Source organism: Aythya ferina (genome assembly GCF_964211825.1).
Source record: "Aythya ferina genome assembly, chromosome: 2".
NCBI classification, from domain to species: Eukaryota; Metazoa; Chordata; class Aves; order Anseriformes; family Anatidae; genus Aythya; species Aythya ferina.
The window spans coordinates 36208113-36227859 of record NC_140297.1 but is presented as its reverse complement, the minus strand read 5'-3'; the positions used below and the strand labels follow the sequence as shown (position 1 = coordinate 36227859).

Here is a 19747-nt window from a genome sequence, read left to right as displayed (position 1 = left end):
TCATGTGAGATCATCTTTAGTCAGTATAGTAACTTCCTGCCAAGAAAATGAATTTGTTCATTTTGCATATGTGATGCAAATTTAAAAAGTGACAGCATGGATTTTTAAAGCCGTATTTTAAAAATACTTTAATATATGTCTTGTTGGAAAAACTCTTATTAGTAAAACTTTGTATTTCACATTACTGATGTCAATTAAAATTTTAATTTGGGGTTTTGTAATATTTTATGGCTATAACATTAGATTATTCTTGTGTATTAGCTAGGATATAAACTGAAATGTAAGGATTTGTGAAGTTATATTTAACAATTAATTAAGCACTAATCCATGTCTGTTGTTAGAAGCGGGCAATGACCGGTTTGTTCATTAATGACCATAAGCAAAGCCACGGCTGACGGAGTGCCCTAACGAGGCAGTCAGTAAATGCAGGGAGGATGTTTTATGAAATGACAACTGCTACATTACGCTAAAGGCAAGGGTTTGCTGCAGTGTTTGGAAACCTAGCCCAAATGTGAGAAACCCTGCAAGTGTGTCACGACATGCAAATGCTTCTTTTTTGCCAACAGCAAAATTCTGGAATTAGTTTGATAACTAATAACTCAACCTAGAGGTAGAGCACAGCATAGTATCATGCTGATAGGATATGCTTGAGAGGGTTATCACAACTTTGTAAACTCTTTATTTATTTGTGAAAGAGGTGTGACAGTATCATGACAAATGGTGGATGCCTTCCTGCATCTCGCTCTATGGAAATTACAGAAATCTGAAGTTGCAGATAAGTTATAGTTTCTTTCTGTAACTTGCTCTTTCACTTCAAAATAGAGCGGGAAAAGAGTGGCAGAGAAACAAAGAGATAGAAATATGTTTCTAATGTTTGGGAAGCTTTCTTAAGTTGATTTCCGTGACCTCTGTTGTTTTTTGTTGCTGTTGTGTGTTTTTTTTTTAAGCATAGAAATATTATTTGTTATTTTAACAAAAGCAGAAAACCCTTGTGGGCTCTTGTCTTCTTCTAGTCCCCATCGTCAGTCCACAGCACAAGTAATGAATTTTCATTATGAATGAAATATCTGAAAAAAGACTTCATCTTCTCTGGTTACATTATTGTTCTAATGTTTTCTGTGCAGGGCAGAATTTTTATGTCAATGTAATTATAAATAAATAAATCGGACATAGTCCTGGATTTTGCATTTTCTGCATGACCTACACAAATTGAAGGAAGAAAAGGTCAAAATACCATTTTTGCTATAAATAAACAATATCCTTTTTTGGAAGGTTCAGAACAAAACATTTCTAAGTAAACAGTTGCTTTTATGGTGGGGAAATGTACAACACTGACTTTGTTATTATTTTTTTAATTAATTTAATTACTTTGTTGCCCTGTGAAAAGTTGATACAGTACAGTAAATATAAGTGTCTTACAAAAAGAATGGAGGGGAAAAAAAGGCAGAAAAAAAAATAAAAAAATATTAATGTAGAAAAATGGGAAGGTAGGGCTTATGTTCAGTGTTAATTATTTACATTAACCTAAATATGATGTGTAATTCACACTGAAGTTTGTCTGTTTATTCATGAAAGAGAGAGAGACTAAATTCCTTTTCTGTACTTTTAACCCTGCTTGTATTGACCAACAGCAAATAAACACACATTTTACTCTGGGGAAGTATATGGTTTGGGATGATTAAGTAATTGCTGCTTTATTTTCATTCATTTGGAGTGATAATAGATTATTTGGCATGTCACCGTCCATTAGCTCTACTTACATATGTTTAAATGTGAAATTACTCAATCTTTTGAATCAATTTTCCATGCTGGAAGCACAAAACATGTACTTGGTGGGTATTTTATTGTATATTTTAAGAATGTGTGTGACGAGCAGACAATTAAATTAAATGCAGTGAACTCTTGCTCATATTGAACAGATTTCCCCAGGTTGCACCCTGAGTGTAGTGACAGCAATGTGAACAAGACTGCATGTTGTGTCCTAGTCTTATCAGTGCTGCAGCAAAAATGCAATGCAAAGTCTGTTTTTTCACCTTTTTTTTTTTTTTTTGTTACGTGGGCATCCTCATAACCTGTAATACAACTGCTGAAGGTGCACGTATTCAGAAAAATGTTTTTGTATTCCATTATATCTGGTTTTGTGGTGATAATAATATTAACATCGTGAGAAAATAGTCTGAATAATGGAAATGAAAGACTTGTACCAGCACTAAATTATTCCTAGGACTAATAATAAAAAGAAATCTGATTTTGGCCTGTCTATCTAAGATAGTCATCAGTTTGTCAGAAATATTCCTTATTTAGGACATAGGGAAGGCTTTTAACAGATCAGTCTTGGTAAGACTTGCATGGAGAATGAACACTGAATTCCTTTGTAAGACCTGATCTCGTGAATGTGCCATGCTGAAGCCCAACACAGATGCCTTGTGTTTCTATACTGCATCTTGGGCTGGAAGAATTCTTTTCCTGAAACTTAGAAAAGCCCTTTAACGAGTTGTTCGGTCTGCTTAGGGTCTGTTATGAAATACAGGTTTTAGGAAATAATTGAGAATTATTATTTTGTGTTTTTTCTTCCCCATTTTTGGATGTTTTTGTGAAATCAGAAAAAAAGCTAGAGGGAGTTTCGTATAAATCACACATTTTAGCATGCGCGGATACTGGCGGAGGAATGTGTGTGATTATGCACGCGTCTTTATTGGGCTTTGTCACACTGACACTTCTTTTTAGGGTTTTGCTAAGACTGTAATGGAAGATCTCTAAAGGAAAAAATGGTTGATAGCTTCTGTGAAGCAACGTGGTTTTTTTTTCCAGAGTGTTTTTGCAGGATATTTCTGTTTCTCCCAGACTACAAAGAAAGGTATGTGAAAGTGCTCAGGAGATTCCTCAAATAATTTGAGTAATGGTATGAAACTTGCTTATCTATTTCTTTCCTCATTATCACGTAAGTAGTGTGCAAGGCATTACTGAGGACATGGATTGTCTTTGCTTCGGCCCAGTTTTGTGAAGTTCAGCTGAGAAAAGCCTTCCATCCTTCCCAGGAGACAAGGCAGCCTACTGCCGAGCTCCAGCAGTGTAGGTTTCATCAGATCTCTACTTAACCCGATAACGGTTCAACTTAACAATTGACTCCTTTTCCCGGTGTTAGCTGAACCAAACCTTGCTGCTTTGTAGGGGCAGCAAAGGGTGTGGGGGAGAGACAGTTCCTGACTAAGAAGTTCAAGGGTTTGCAGAGCCCCACCCTCCTGAAATAGGGTCCCACCATGAGAAATGGACCCTCCTAACCCCCTCCTCAACGTAGAGGTCTCCTGAAGTTTTAACATACTGTACTACTAGAGGGGCTTCACACCTAGCATTTTTTAAATTCCTAAACACTACTAATAGGAGGAATGCTAGGAGCTAAACTTAGCATCCCCACCTCCTCCTTTCTCTTCATACAGCAGTGACAAAGAACTGCACGCACATCTGGGGACAAAAGTGGAAAAAGATTGAGGGGAAAATCAAATACATAACGAGCACTTTGGTAGGTGTAAAGCCTAGCAGGAGAATCAGTATGTGGCCTTCAGTATGTAGTTAAGCTAGTGTGTGGCCCATCTGACAAGCAAATTTCACCATTTCTAACCTAAATATAATACCACCAGAAGACAGCACAAATCTGCTATGAAGCACCTTGTGTTGTTTTTTTTTCCTCTTTCCAGTCAATCTTGAAGTTGACCAACTGTTGGGTTAGGGAGCAGCCTGCTGAAATAAGAGTGGTGGAAGCACAGCCGCTTGGTTTCTCGTGTTCTGGGAAAGGTGAGGAGCTTTTCCCAGTGCAGGCTAACAAAATTAGGCAAACATGAAGCTGAGCTGAACATCAGTATCAGTGTTTTTCCATAATTATCTGTGTGATAATGAGAAGAAGGGTCAGAACTAATTCTGTTCTACTCCCTTTTACTGTTATGGTCTAGTACAACATGTCATTGGTGAGGCACAGGACAAGGTGTATATCTATTACTGTCAAGTAGCGCTGTTATTATTATTATTTTTTTTTAAGCTTGGGTGCAATCACACAATGTTACGGAGCAGTCCTAGGCATGAGCATCTCTGCCATATAAACTGTTTGTTCTGCAAGCTCAGCATATTCCCTCTCCCCTCTCTTGTGTGGGTGTGCAGGAGTTGGAGGATGATAGACTTGTGATTGTGTCATCTTGACTGTTGGTATGTTTTAGAGTCTAGATCATGAAGAAACCAAGGCTAGAAAATCAATATTCAGTTGCACAAAGTAGCTGTAATGCACCATTCTCATTGTCCATATGAATGTCTGTGGATGTAGATCTGGCCAAAGAGGGCTAGCTTCCCACATCAACAAGCTGCAACAGTGAGGAGGAGGAGGAGGAAAGAGCACCTCCTACCCTACTGACCATCAGTAAGAAGATAGATTCTGCAGGGCAGCCTATTTTTATGACTGCCCTTGCCCTCGGTTCGGGTGTATGAGTGCAGAACGCTTCAGCTATCTCAGAATTGAGCGCAGGAAGAGGTTTATGATAAACTAACCCCGGCGTCACGGTGTGAGTCACACGGGGGCATGATCCTGAAGCAGTCCGTGCGAGTATATTTAGCAGAGATTTCTGGGAGCAGGCTTCTGCTTCTGCTCCCTCTTGATTGCAAAGCTGGTTTTGGCATGGGGGCTGGGAGGGAGGAATACTCACAAACATTGCAAAGGGTTGATTTTAAAAAAAAAACGTTTTAATTTGGATGTCACCTCTGCTTTTTGTGACTTTTGTTATTGTTGTTAACAACAGTTCGTGCTATTTGTATCGCATTGCCACCTATATGGAAGGTTGTGCAATACTTTCCATTATAAGGCTGTTTCGGTTGCTTATTATGTTGCCAACATTCAGCTGTTTGGGCTGAATTTTTCCGTGCTGGGTGTCTCCTTCAGGCAGAATTTGTTGGGAAAGTTTCAATAAAAATACTTGAACCATTCCAGGGAATGAGAGGAGGGGGAAATACTATATTTTGCTCATGTTTATTGAAGTTTGCTGCAAGCGCTTGGTTCGGAAATCATTGCACCTACGTGTTTTGGAGCAGGGATTTGAATTACTAGGAAGGTGAAAGGGAGAGGAAAGAAAAAACGGGCTAGAAGAGGTTTCTTTCTAAGGAATAGGTTTCTTCCAAACCATCTGCAAGGAAGCACACACAAAAAAAAAAAAAAAAATTACTTGTCAAAACAGGATCAGTGAGTGGCAGGGAACTGAATGATTATTCTCCCCGTTCCGCTGCACCTATGTGGTATGTTGCACTTGGAGAGAGAGAGAGAGAATTACGAGGTGCAAACACAATCCTCTGCAATAGGGAACACGGCTATAAGATTTGGAGGGCAAGGTTATGGAGCTGGGAATAAGGCTTGAGAAGAGCAGAGGGAGACTTGCTCAGCAAAAAGATAGCGAGAGGGACTATTAAGCAAGGAGGTGAGATATGACCTAAGTGGTCTTATGGCAGCCCTTTTTAGTTACAGTTCATTGTCTGTGTCCCATACATCTTGGTGCATTTAAATGAGGCAGGGAAAATTTTATGCAGTTGTGTAATTTAGAGACCAATATTCAACCTTAAATCCAATATGTTTCATTTCCGTGCACTTGATGCTGCAACCGTAATGTACCTTCAACATGAAAATTAAAGGTTTAGTCGGAAATGTCATCCAATACTCATCATTAAAATGCTTATATTATAGGCTTTGAAGAACACCACCATCATTAAGCATGAGTATAATATTGTGTTTCAATTAAAATGTTATATTTTAATCCATTTAGACAAGCTTTCTTTTCAAAAGCTCAGCACTGTCAGTGCTTCAGCAAACACGCGTAAGGGACGATTTGGATCTGAAGAAGTTAATTTCGTACTTCACGTATCAGGAACTGACCTTCTCAGCAGACTCTGCCCTCCGTTTCTCCCAGGTTCACAGTGTAGACAACAAACGACCTTCTGGAACGTACCCAGCCTGCTCAGCCCGAAGGGGAGTGAGTTAAGAGGACAGGGAGAAGTCTCAGCTATAACTTCAAATTTTCCTGATTTTTATGGACCTCAACCAGACTGGTTATACCTCAATATTATTTTAACATTGTTATTTGTGGCTGAGTTTATTAAATAACGGCGTTCATGCCGGTGCTTTTAACATCTCACACTTGAGGTTATCATCCAAGTTTTCAAGGATTTATAATGTTGCCATAACGTTTTCATGAGGAATAAGGCTTCCCATCCAGAAGCAAGCACACATCGTGCTACAAATTCCAAAAATAGTGAATTAGATGTTTCCTGGTTAGAGGAAAAGCAAATGTGTACTGAATGGCCGTTTTATTGAGATCCTTTTTTTTTTTTCTTTAATGAAATGTAGAGTTCTCTTTGGGGACTGTTTTGCCAATATCTGCACCCTTGTTGAGAGAAGAAAAATATAAAACTGAGCCGTTACTATGGATATCTGCTTTTTAAATATTAACTTCATAAAACTGCCATATCTGGGTTTGACATGATGCATTGTCCCTGTTTGAAAGAAGATAAGCCGTCATGTCATATACCTGTTTATTAAAGTCTGCAGTTTGTGTGCATGATGCTATCATGGCAAAGATCCACTTATTAATGCCTTCATGGCATGGTTGGACAGGATACAGCTTTATTGCTCTATGGGTAGTTAAATTTTTATGCCCTAGTGTTTTGAGGCTGTGTTAAAGTACCTAAATTTCTTTTTCAAAAGAGCAATTTTTGGAGATCCGGGCCAATTTTTTCTTTCATAGTTGGCGCACGTACCTAAAAACCCGATTTCTTCCTTCCTCCCCTCCCTTTCCCTGTGCACCCTTTACTGTTCCTTCCCCAGGAGCTGTTTTTTCTTAGTGACCTCTCCATAAATGCTATCAGGTCTGGACTGGTGGCCAGCAGAGTCTACACAGCTTCCACTCAACAGCCCGGGGGCTGCAAGCAGTCGCAAAATGCGGGGTTTCCATGGAGCCCAACTAGATCTCCCTGTCCTATGTTGGATTCAAGATGTTGATCAGGGCTTGCTTCCATGTCTTCTCTCACGATGAGGTGTGTCAAGTCACACAGCAGGTAGAGTGCCAAGAATTTGGTGGAGGGCTGGGTTAGCCCCTGCTAGCCACCAAGCACCCGCGGAGCTGCTCGCTCACTGAGCCCCTGCCTGACCCCCAGCCCCAGCAGGATGAGGAGAAAACAAGAGGAGCAGGAGAGGGAAAACTCCTGGCTTGAAGTAAAGAGAGGGAGATGATTTACCAAGCGCCGTCACAAGCAAAACAGAGTCACTTTGGGGAATTAAACTTAATTTATTGCCAACTAGCAGAAATATTTAACTCTTGATTCAGGTATTGGTTATTAAGAAGCAAAAGCCAAGCATTAAAACATTTGGGGAGGGAGCCACTTTTTGCAGGCTCACTTCACATCACTCCCCTCTCGTGCCTGCCTTTCTGGTCCCCAGGGCACTGCTTCACTCAGACACCTCTTCTGCTGCGTTGTCACCACTGATGGTCACAATCACTCCCTTCAGTGAGGGAACAAGTGGCGCTGGCGTCAGGATGTAATGGATTTTCTCTGCTGCTCCTTGTTCCACACCATTTTCCTGATGTTGGTTGTCCACAGGCTGCAGTCCCTTCAGGGCTGTGCTTGCTCTCCACCCAGGAGCACCCCATCTCCCACTCCTCTGACCTTTTTTTTCTCTCATTCCCTCAGTTTCCTCCTCTCTCTCTCCCTCCAGCATTTCCTACCTCTTCTTAAATGTGCTTTCACAGAGGTGCCGCCACCTTTGCTGCTGGGCTCAGCTGTGTTTTGCAGTGGGTCAGCGCTGGGGCTGGCTGGAATGGGCCGTGTCCAGCACAGGGTGGCCTCCAAGCTCTTCTCACAGAGGTCCCCAGCACCTCGCCCTGCCACCAAAACCGTGCCACCTACACCCAGTACAGCAACTCAGCATCTTCATTATTTCCTCTGCGGATGTGTACTCTGCTGCTGTTTCCATCCCTGGGTCTGCCTCATTCTCTTAGGCTCCTCTGAGGAGAGTGTGACTATTGAAAGAAAGCCAGGTTGCCTTTCCTTAGTCCAATACAAATAATTGCTGGTATTTTTTGTCATCTGTTTCCTTAGTGGATTGCAAATATGAGTTTCTGGGTGACAGCTGGCTCCAAGGTGACTGCAGCACACAGGCTGAGCGCAGTTCTCAGCTGAATACAGCCTTCACCATTTGCCCAGGTTGCTTGTCATTTAAACTTGGTATCTTGACTAAAACCTGGCTTATTCTGTCTAACTGAAGTCAGACAAATGTCTGGTTGTAACTTAGGCATAATTCAGTATCACGTACTGTTGTGTATTGTATTATTTACTGAGAGGCATAGTTTATATCTTAGCACAAAGTACAGAGGACTGTATAGAAAAGGTGATTTACTCCAGGCTGTCTTTTTAGGAATCCTTCAGGATGGCTCCTTGTGCAGTGGAAGTGAAAGAAAGGAACCCTCGGTGCATGATCTCTGGTTGCAGAGGTCATTTGGGGGATCCCCAGTTCTTTCAAGTGAGGCTTAACACAGGTGCCAGTGGTGATGCTTTGAAATGTCAGCATCGGATGTTCTGGTGTAACTGTGTGTAGGCACTTTCACTTAGAATAAAAGTGGCATTTTCCTTCCAGCTGTTATTTTTTTTGGAAGGAATCAGAATAAAAAGTGAAAAAAAAACTATTTTTGTTCCAAGTGAGAGAACCCATGCGTGAAGTTGCACTGCTGGAATTAGGGTACTACTAGCATACACCTTGCATTGTGCTGGTGGAATTTCCTCTTAGCACCCCACTGAGATGAACCTTGAGTTGCATTAGGCATTCAGCAGCATGTACCAAAGCTCTGCACAGAGGTCTAATTCAGTTTTCAGGAGATGGGAGCTCCTGTTTGAGGAATTACAGTTTAATTGGACATGTCATATCAGGCAACACTGTCTAAAACTCTTAAGAAAAAAAGATGTGATTATCCAAAGCTGGAAATGATGTGCACAATGTAATTCCTAATACCATTTTGACATTCTTACTCAGTATGTTTGCCCCTAACATTTGTCTCCACTAGAGCTACTCAGCTACTTTTTAATGGAAGGATTAAGTGTAGTTAGTGTGATATGTGCAAGACTGATCTTTGGTTGGAGATTCAAAAAGCTTGTGCACGATGCGAATGTCTAATGTAAATTATATCAAAATCAGAAACAAATGCCCCAGATCTTGAACTCTATGTGAATAAAGTTGATAAGAGAGGTTTGTATTCTTGAAATCTCTCTGTATTCTGGAGGAACTTGTCGTGGCTGAATATGAAGCTCCATTTTGCTACAGAAAGCAAAATATACTTATTTTTTTTTTACCTATAGCTTGTGTGCTGATAGTGTTTCAAGCCTCTCATCCTCATGATTGTCCTTGTTCTAGATTTATGACTGATGCAGCTCGACGTGAGCAGGAATCTTTGAAGAAAAAGATTCAGCCAAAACTCTCTTTGACTTTGTCAAGCACAGTATCCCGTGGGAATGTATCTACTCCACCTCGCCACAGCAGTGGAAGCCTTACTCCTCCAGTTACCCCTCCAATCACTCCTTCCTCTTCGTTTCGTAGTAGTACTCCTACAGGTAAGCATATACTGTGTTGTTTATCCCCACATCAGCTAGCGTTTTTTCTGTGTGGCTTTCAGAGAACAGTAGATGTACTGAGGCATCAGGAAGAAGAACCTCTAAAAGTAAAACAGAAAAGCTTTAGGCTTTGAGAGGGCCAAAATCATAGGTAATTTTTCTCACACAGATTACAGAATAGCTAAGTGTTGAACACTCTTCCATCTTCTCTTTGTTGGTGGTATTAACGTATTACATCCACTGAGTAAAAAAAGGAAATAAAAAGCAATGTATGAAAAAAGTGATCTGTGTTTTCTTCAAAACCAAGTCTTCCTCAGGTTCTCCCAGGTATTAAAATTCCAAGGAACTGAAGAAACTAAAATTTGCTTTCTGTGTTAAATCAGATCTTGTAGCCCAAGTCATTCTGGCTTACATTAGGTAGATCTTGTCAGGCTATGGTGATACACTTCAGGCTAAATAACTTTTTTTTTCTTCTAAAAAGATGGACACATTTATCTATGCTATTTTGTAATAAATAGGCTCAACATATTCTTCTTACTAGGAAATAACATGAGCATCCCTGCCTTGATAAACTGCCTTGCCATGTGTTTTGCATAAGCTAGTTAACATTTTGGTATTAATGATGAAGTGGAAAAGTTGTAGTTGAGACACTCTGTTTGGAAGTTCTGAAACGAATCATTTGTTCAGTATGTCCCTGGGGCATGAAAAAGGGAAACATGTTGAGTACAGCTAAATGATGAAGTCCTAATGTAATACAGGAAATTTTAGAAGTAAGAATTTGTTAATTATCTCCCATTTGGAATGAACTGATTAAATTCCTTCACTACAGATGTGAAGGAATTTCTCCTTTCTTTTGCTTTGCTTTTTGTTCAGCTCTTACTGAGCAGCCTAATTTATGATGTGGTTAGGTAATACGACTTTGCACATTTATCAGTAACATTGGTTAACTATATGATCTTTGAAATACACTCCATCAAACATGAAAGAAAAAAAAAGTCTACTAAAAAAATCTATTTTTATTATTTATATATTTTTTTCAAACTTTTAAAGTTATTCAGAATGTTGTTTTACCTGTAGTTAGGAGAATAAGCTTGTTTTGGCCAAGTGAGTTTCTGGATTAACCGAGTCCTGCTTGCCAAGATATAAATAATACCAGCTTCCACTTTCTGTATCCTTTGTTCCAATTTTCCCCTTGGAGCCATATTACAAGGTTAGGATTTGGAATAGCCTGGTAGCAAAAACCACATATAAAATAGATACTCTTTCTTGGAGGTCTTTTTTTTTTTTTTAGTTAGCTATCAATTGAGTTATATTTCAGCAGCCTCACCCCAGAATTTCCATTTTTGCCAGTTAAAGTTTTTCTGGACCTAAAATAGGCAGAATTGAGATTTTTCTGATAACCTTCTCTAAGTCTCCTTGCTTGAGCAGGGAGGTTGGACCAGATGACCTCCAGAGGTCCCTTCCAGCCCTAACCATTCAGTGATTCTCTGATACGTAGGTCAGGTGCTCAGTCCTATCTGGCTGAGTTTCTCCCTCTCTCTCCTCCTCCCTGTTCAGTGCCTGCAGAGGGAGCCCAGGAAGGCAGGCAGGCTAATTCTAGATAAGCAGTTCACACGTCTGTTGTTAGCTGGTGTGAATTTTTTTCCCTCGAGTGCAAATACATATGGCAATCAACTAGCAAGGTGATAAAACCAAGGATAGCCAGGCAAGATCCATTTCAGGGAGACAAGGTACGTAAATCATCCTGCACTTCAGTCTCTCAGTTCCTACACAACCTTCAAGCCCCATGCTGCATCCAGTGAAAATGAAGAATATTGCTGTGTTCCTTCTGTGCAATCCTATTTGATTTGTACTCTTAGCAAATCCTGTTAACTCATCTTCAAATACAGGTAAACGTGACTTCTGGTGAGTTCAGACAACAAAGAGGATGTTTTTCCTTAGATTGTCTGACAGCGTGTTGTCTGGGTTGGTGTTAACTGGTATAATCCAAACATAATCGTTGTCCTCCTCATCCTTCAGACCTGCGTCCTCTGTTTAGGTTTGCTACTTGTCTTGGCTTTTCTAGATGTAGTAGTCTTGTCTTGAATGAAGCTGTCTGAATCTGTCATCTGTCTGCGTCCTTACAGCTAAGTCCTGCCATTGCCTGATGCCGTCAAGCTGCTGTTGTCATTTCTCAGCAAAGCTGAATAAATTTCGTATAATGATCTCCCATCCACATATTGACCAGACTCGAACCCATTTTGCTTATGAAATTTGATAAGAAACAGTTCAAGGTGGGTTGGCTGCAGAGAACGTTTAAGTTTAGCAGTAAAAATCTGTGCCAAAGGACTAGGGGCCAAATTCTCAGACGGAGCTGAGCAGCTTCCAAGCTGACACACATACATGCTGCAAACGTTGCATGTGTATGTACAGCACCTTCTTCTGTATAAATGGGATTATTCACGTAGAAGCAGAAATATTCAGCAAAGAAGTGTGCTCTTGAAGGCTCTTCCCAGGTAATGAGGTAGACATGTATTTATCTGCAAGCTCTGTGTGTGTTAGTCCCCTGAAATGGCCCATTTGTGGTTTTGGTGGGAAGTAGAAATGCAGCAGTTAATTTTCTATACCTCCCCTCTGTTCCCTCAGGGGTGACTGGCATGTGCTCTCTGCTTACATTTGGCTTTTTGTTCCCTCTGCTGTAACAAGTTTTCTCTTCTTCCGAAGACCTACATCCTCTAGTAATTGCCTAACGTTCACTTTAAGAAATTTCTTCCATTTTTTGTTGCAACAATAGTGTCTCCCAGGAGATGTTGTTTAAGGCTTAAAGCTCTTGTTAGGATTCGCGGGCAGGATTTAGTGAAAGAAATGGCTTCCATCAGTAATAGACTCCTTAGGGTGCGAGGGAAGTACAGCTAAGTAGCAGCAGCACATAGCTTATTTTGGAAAGGCATTAACATTCTGCAAACATTGAAATATCTCTTTATTTAAGAAGTGCTCAATTAAGTCACAAAAATTTGTGTTGCCTTTATTTTTAAATGTCAATTTTAAAGCCACAAAGCTAATGAAGTCTAGTTATGGATAAAAATGGGGCTGACATTGCGTCTTTAACATACGCTGTTAATTTCTTAAACATTTTTATACATCTGTGTGGCTCACAGATGAAATTTCCACCCCTAATTTCCTGGCTTTTGAGCGCAAGTCAGAGCATTGACATTCCTTTTAAAACTATGATATCTGGTCATGCTGAAAAGCTTTAGAAAAGATTCAGTGATAGTGACTTACTGGTAATTCATTACAAAAAACAACCTGGTCCCGATTTTAGTTACAAAAGTAATTCATAGTAATGAGTCTCAGGCTTATAAAATAAAATAAAGCCACTTTTGCATTGAAGAAGTGCCAAAAATCAGAACTCATCTGAAACCACTGTTTTGTGTTTGTTTTTCTTCTGTATGATTTTCATCTTTATGAAAACTTTTTTTTTTTTTTTTTTTTTCCTTAATGATTCCAGGCGTGGGATTCTAGATTTAAGCCTGGAGTGAATGTTTGGCCTTATAAATCTTCAAGAAAGGGTTTAACACTACCAACTGGCTTTTTAATGGTTCGACCCTAAGTCTTGTCCCCTTCACCCCTACATCCCCCCCAGAAAAAAGGCTGGAATATTTGAAAACCTCATAATTGGCATTGCATTTTGCTCTGAAGAAATTGGCTCTCAGACCTCCTTTCCTGTTTATTTTGATTTTAATAGATTGCAAGGTATAACATTTATGCAGTTTTAATAGGTTTATAAACCTACTTACTGCCTGATCGCGTTGGGCAGCTGATGGCAGCGAGTCCTGGCAGCCAGCGCCGAGGATGCTGTGGTTGGCTGCAAGAGCTGCAGCCGTCTGTCAGTCCTTCCACTTGTAAAGGAGATGAAAGGGCGAAGTTCTCCTGGGTGGTCAGAGCTGACCCTAGGAGAGAGTTGGCAAGGCCCATTTTGATTTGCAGCTGTCATTTAAATAGCTGACTAACTGTTGGTTTATCTTATTAATTAGGATAAATGCCTTTCTGGGGAGTCGTATATGTGCAGTCCTTTCTGACTGACTGCATGAGGAGGTTTTACTTTTCTATACCATGGCCAACTTCTTTGAAATTTGCACTAGTATTTACAAAAATGGCCCAATTTCCCACCCACAGGAAAACTGTGACTTTTCAACCTCCTCCTTTTCTTTTTCTTTCTTTTTTTTTTTTTAATGCAATATGAAATCAATAATTATTATTATTTTTACTTTGTAGAATTGCCTTTAACGTTTAATGAATCTAAGATGTGAAGAGTGAAGTTATAATCAAGTATGCCCCAAGATTCAAAACAGAAATATTTTTAGACATAAAGGAAAAGAAAACTCAGGCTTTCATATTAGTGCTGTTCATGTAGAAACCCTTATATTTACCATCTGAGGGTATTCAACACTGCTTTGTAGCTTTGTCAGTAACCCTAAAACTGCATCATTTCAGCCACTTAGAACATACTGTGTGAAATGGGCTTTTTTTTTCTAATAAATCTTACCAGTGGTGAACCATGCCTTTCTAAAATACAGTACATGACTTAAAGAAAGGAAGTGAAATTGAATATATTTTCAGTCAAAAAAAATAAAAAAAAAAAAAAAAAGGCAGACCTCAGCTAGTGTGGCCTATTGTAATTAAAAGTACTTTTGATACCCAGCACGACTGAATTCTTAAATCTGTACAATGATTTTAAATATCTTTGGTTTTGTTGTGAATTTAGTTTCAGGTGAATTGTTCCCCACTTACACCATTATAGAATATCTTCTAAGATTAAAATAATGTATGTGTAAGCATCTATGCAATGAAGTTAATAGACTCTTACAACTCGGACCATTAATCTTTCCTCTTATTCGGCTGGATTTGCTTCAGTATTCAAATGCAACTCCTGGCCAAACAGTGACCAAAAAATTACAGCTTCCTTCTCGTGGTAATGAGTGTTGCTACTGATGAAATAATTTAGAGCTTCATTGTTCCCTCTCCGGGTGACTAATCTAAAGGAGAGGAAACTCTGTGTTACGATTTAGGATCTCCTTTCTCCTTGCATCAAAGGGAATCGGGACTCAGAAATGAAATTAGTAAGGATCCACCTCACTGCTGGTCCATCAGGGACTCATTTATTGTGGCAGCTTTGGTTTGGAGAAGATTGCAAAGCAGTGTGTGGCAATTTGGGTGTTTTCCCAATAAGCCTGATTAACTCAAGTAATATTATCTCAGTGACATGAGATATTACGTATACAATTTGCCTGTATAGCATTTTCCTCCTTGGATAACTCATGAAGGGATCCCAAGGGCCTTCTCTTGGACCTATTCATTTTCTTTTTTGGGAATGCAGAAGTTAAAAGCAAGCCACCCATTGTTCGCTGGTAATAGCGATCAAAAACACAACAGTAACTGGAACTGGAACTGGGCACTGAAACAGAGCGAGAGACATGCCAGAAACTAATATGGTTTAGATTCTAAATGTGTGTTTAATTTTTGTTACTCGGAGTTGTTTGAAAAATACGTTGTCTTTTTGTAATGCAAAAGCTCATTCCTCTTCATAGGTATCAAAGCAACTAACATTTTAGTACAGTTTCCATATGTTATGCTTTCAACAATGAAGTAATCATATGGCACAGGCAGCTGTTGTGCAGAGTGCCATAACAGCACGTTAAACAGTCCGTCCAGCAAAGAAAGAGATCTGCGCAGCTAAGCTACTTTGTGAGTTTCAAGTGGACAGTAGAAATGTAAAATAACTGGGTTCCTCCCCCCAGAATGAACTGAGGACTGAAAGGGGGAGGAATTCAGTGTTCGAACCTTTTCTGTTTATGGCTGTCCTATCAGTGTGTAGCCAAATGAATCTGAATTTGGAGCAGAACTGCTATTTATATCAGAATCTCTTTAGTTTCTGTCAGCAGGTGGTATTTCTGAACTCCATGTTAGGGTGAATCAGAGTAGACTGTGAACCATTAAATCCACTATTCACATGATAATCTGCAACAGCTTTTTCCTTGAGCCATGCAGATTGGCTCAATGCTGGTATCTGTAGAGGGAGCTTGCTCTTTTGTGGTCTGCTGCTTTTTTTTTAAGGATAGTATGCAGCAAAATATTCCACAATTAAGATTTTGTATGTGCTTGAAATTAGCTTTGAGAGTCAGGACAACCAAGTCAATGGAAACAAGTACGAGTTGATGGGTAGTTTGGTTTTTGTTTTGTTTTGTTTTTTGTAAATCATGCTGCAGATTCAGCTCCTACACACTTAAGCACAGGATTAGTGATAAGCAACAGACTGCTCACTGAGGAGGTGAATGCCTCACTCTGAGCATTTAACAAGCGTTTTGTCAGAGTGGAATAAAGTCTCCTGCACTTTGCAGACTTGCAAACTCAAAAATTTATATAAGCACAAAAACCTAACTTCAGCCATTCGTTTCAAAAAAAAAAAAAAATCTTCACCTGAATTAGCGTCTTTGAAATGCTCAGGTTTAATTATTACTCCCTATGTTAATGTATTATAGTATCATGCAGATGTAATTGAAAAAAATAATGAAAAGTAGAAATATGAGCGCAAATCCCAGGGCTCTTTAATTAAATTGTCGCTGAGAAGCGGGTTGAGTGCTACATTTTTGTGTGTATGACTTATGGGGTGTCTAGGGTAGTAAAGCACGAACCAACCAAGTTCTACTGTAACTTGAAAAAACACACTTTCAGATGTCTGAGGAACCATCTCATTAGTTGTTCCGATTGACAGAGGTTTCTACTCGCCTAATTGCTCGTTCTGAAGACTAAAGAACTTGTATGGTATGTTTTTATTAAAAAATTAGATATATAGACCCACTCTTGTATAAACAGAAAGAGCAAATAACTAAGCCATGCTTCGCAAAATGAAGACCAGACCAAATTCTGTTCTCTAGCATAATGGAAGTTTGTCTGAATGCGTTCGGTATTTCAGGCCTGCAAAGGACGATAAAATATATGATAAAATATCTTGAGGCAACTGCATTGTGGTCTGTGGCAAAGCTTCCCTCCGAGGGACTCCACTGGTGCCAAGATTTCACATTTTCTGTGCAGATGACGAAAGAGAACTTTGTTTATAATTATGGGAGCCAAAATGGTTCCATCTAATTGCAGGTTTGGGGGCCTATATTAGTCCTGCACGCTAATTAATATATACATGTGTTTGCCCAGCATTTAGCAGTCTGAGGCGTCTATTCTAACAGAGCCTTATGGGTGTTCTTGTAAAAAGTAAATGCATAAATAATAATTAAAAAAAATAATGAGGGACATTGTGCAAAACAGTTGATCTACATATGAGTTGACTATAATATATGTGTGTGTTGAGAGTTGGTATGAGATTTTAGCACAAGCTTTTGGCTGAGGTCGCGCCTGAGCATGAATAATAAGTAAAATCTGGGGTAGTTTCTAGTTTCTGCCTTAAGGAATAAAGCTATGGTGGGAGGTTTCCAATAACAATGAAAAATAATAAGTAAAAGTGCAATTATTTCCTATAGGCATTTTCTTAGCACAGGTGGGATTTGTTCCCAGCACCAGCTATAAAGAATTTTGTTTTTTTTTTCAGAGCTTGATGCCACATTTCCCTGACTTCTAGGAAGCCAGGCTTTAACCTTGTCCATATCCAACTCTTTCTTTCCACAGAGTGAAAAATGCACAAGTGCCCATCGCTGTGTGTGTTTGGCTGAGCACTTCAGAAAGGGATTTGTCTTTCCAGCAGTCATCTGCTGTCAGATGGCCATACAGGTCCCTTAAAGAGGCAAGAATGTTGTGTTGGTTACTCACTGGCAAAAGCACATCAAAAAACAAATATAAATATATATATATGTATATATATATATTATTTTATATATATATAAATATTCTCAGGACACAGGGAAACTTGGGCTTGGAGGATCTCACGAGCAGAGATGATTTTGTATAGCATGCATGGCCCCAGTGCTTTTGTCATGTGCTTGCGGATGACTGCGTGGCAAACAGTAATTAATAACTCATCTTAAAGCCCCAAATCAAGCAGCTGGAAATTGTCATGAAGGCCAAGAACACTTAGTCAAATCTACAAGAATATCTTGATGTCCTCTCACACAGTGAACACCAAAGCGACTGGAGTTACAGTTCTGCTCTAACTCTTGCTGCTCCTATTTCTGAAGAAAAATTTTTAGAAATTCCAATTTCTGTTGAAATTCTTGTGGAATTCTAATAAAGCACAGCAGTAGGTAAAAGCAACTTCCAGTGACGGATTAATTTCTCATCCCTATTGCTGGAGGTAAGCAACAACATCCAGCGAGCTTGTGGAGGGAACTCTGGCAACAAGATGTTGCTGAGGGTCAGGAGTCAGGATGGGAAGCGGAATAGGTGTACAGAAAGGAAAGGACTTGACCTAAAAGTACAGACAGGACAAAAGTTTTTGGCATTTAATGAAACGTAGCTGTGTTACCTGGGTACCTGCTCTGTGGTTTGGCTGGACCCTAAAAAGAAGGATGAGAGCTGGCCCAGGCCTGATGGCAATTTTTCTTACCAGGGTGCCAGGGAGGCCTACCCATGTGGTGTTGGTTTTGTTTTGTTTTGTTTTTTTTATTGTCTCTCTGACAAAACTGGAGTCTTTAAGCACCCAGCAAACCACAGCCCCCATCTGCCTTACAGGAATTAATTGGTTTGGTTTACACTGAGCTTGGAACTTCCAGAGGCGGCTCCTTTCAGCTGAGGATGGCCCAGGTGAAAGAGGAGTGTTGGAGAAGTGTTTGCAAGGAGGAACAGAGGAAGGTTTCTGCAGCACAGCAGTGTCCCTGTGACCTGTGGGAAGTTGTTTGGACTAAAAGCTGCAAACTGGCCGGCTGGTGGGCTGCCCTGGGCTTGTTCTTCTGCAGAAGAAATCAGAACCTTTATCAGGTTTATCAAGGACACATATCATGATGACCTCCCCTGCTTAGTCCTTTATTTAACTTCATCCTAAACCAGTTTATAACCAATTTATAAAGTACAAAAAGTACACTACATTCAGGAAATCAAATTATTTTAAATAGCTGATAGAGGAAAATAGGGCTGTGCTATGAGGAGAAAATACGTGAAGGCTATTTTTTTTATTCCCAATTTTTCTTGTAGCTTTCTTCTGCGCTTTCTTTTTTTCTGCTTTATGGGTGCATTTCCCTCAAAATTCTGCTAAATTTCTGATCTTTTCTTTAACTTGGCAGGAAAAATGTGTTGAACACAGTTTTCTGTAAGAATATGTTCTGGAAAGATTGGCTCAGCCTTCTGATTTTGTGCTCTCCAGTAGAACTCTGCATCTTGCTAGAGGAGAAGGTGCATCAAAAATTCCACGTTGCATCCTATTTGTCTCATCTCCCTCACTTTGGGTAGCTTTGCATGTAACGTGTTCATTATATTTCCTCTTCCCAGTTCATTCTTGCTTGATACAGACATAAATGGGCCAGCAAATGTAGAGCTACTGTGCAGTAGATTTGTATTTTAGTAGCACGTACCTGTAATTAATTGTATGGGAATTTTCACAGTACTCTCCCTGAGGAACAATTTCATTGAAAAGTAACCATGTTGTCTAGACTATAGCAACTCATAAAATCATCACTAGTTTTGATTTTTGAGCTACAAAGCAGTAACAGAACTGTGGCTCATAGATTTTAAAGTACTTTCAAGTGCAGGAACTGTTTTATAATCCCCATCTTAGTGGTCTAACCTGGCAAACCATTATTAACAGGGTCAAGAACAGAAAATGTACAATAAGCTGAAAGTAAAGGTTATCTCTGTGTTAATTTGTGGTAGGGTTTGGGGTTTGTTTTTGGTGTAGAAGTGCCTCCATTGCACATGGATCTCTTTCCCCAAATGTGTAAAACAAAAAAAAAAAAAAAAAAAAAGGACATAAGTTTTGTAGAATGCATGTTGTCTAAATGTTACTGCTTTCCATGGTTTGTGGCACAATTGGTTTAATGTAGGAATAGCTTGACAGTCAAAAAGGAATTTTGGTGGTTCTGGGTAACAATGCCAGCATTCAGGTTTGTGTGTCTACGCTGCAAGGTCCAACTGGTGGAAAGATCTTAAAAAGAAAAAAAAAAAAAAAAAAAACTATTTAGATTTATGAATAATGTGCTAATTACCT

The 19747-nt window shown here is 39.6% G+C and overlaps 1 protein-coding gene across 1 annotated transcript in view; it reads left to right on the top strand.

Moving 5' to 3' along the window:
- The window catches only part of JAZF1 (JAZF zinc finger 1), a 188523-nt gene that overhangs the window by 149489 nt on the left and 19287 nt on the right, over positions 1-19747 (top strand). The window contains exon 3 of the mRNA XM_084508306.1: positions 9428-9624. Coding sequence (XP_084364432.1) covers positions 9428-9624 — 197 coding nt within the window. The remainder of the gene's footprint in view (positions 1-9427; positions 9625-19747) is intronic.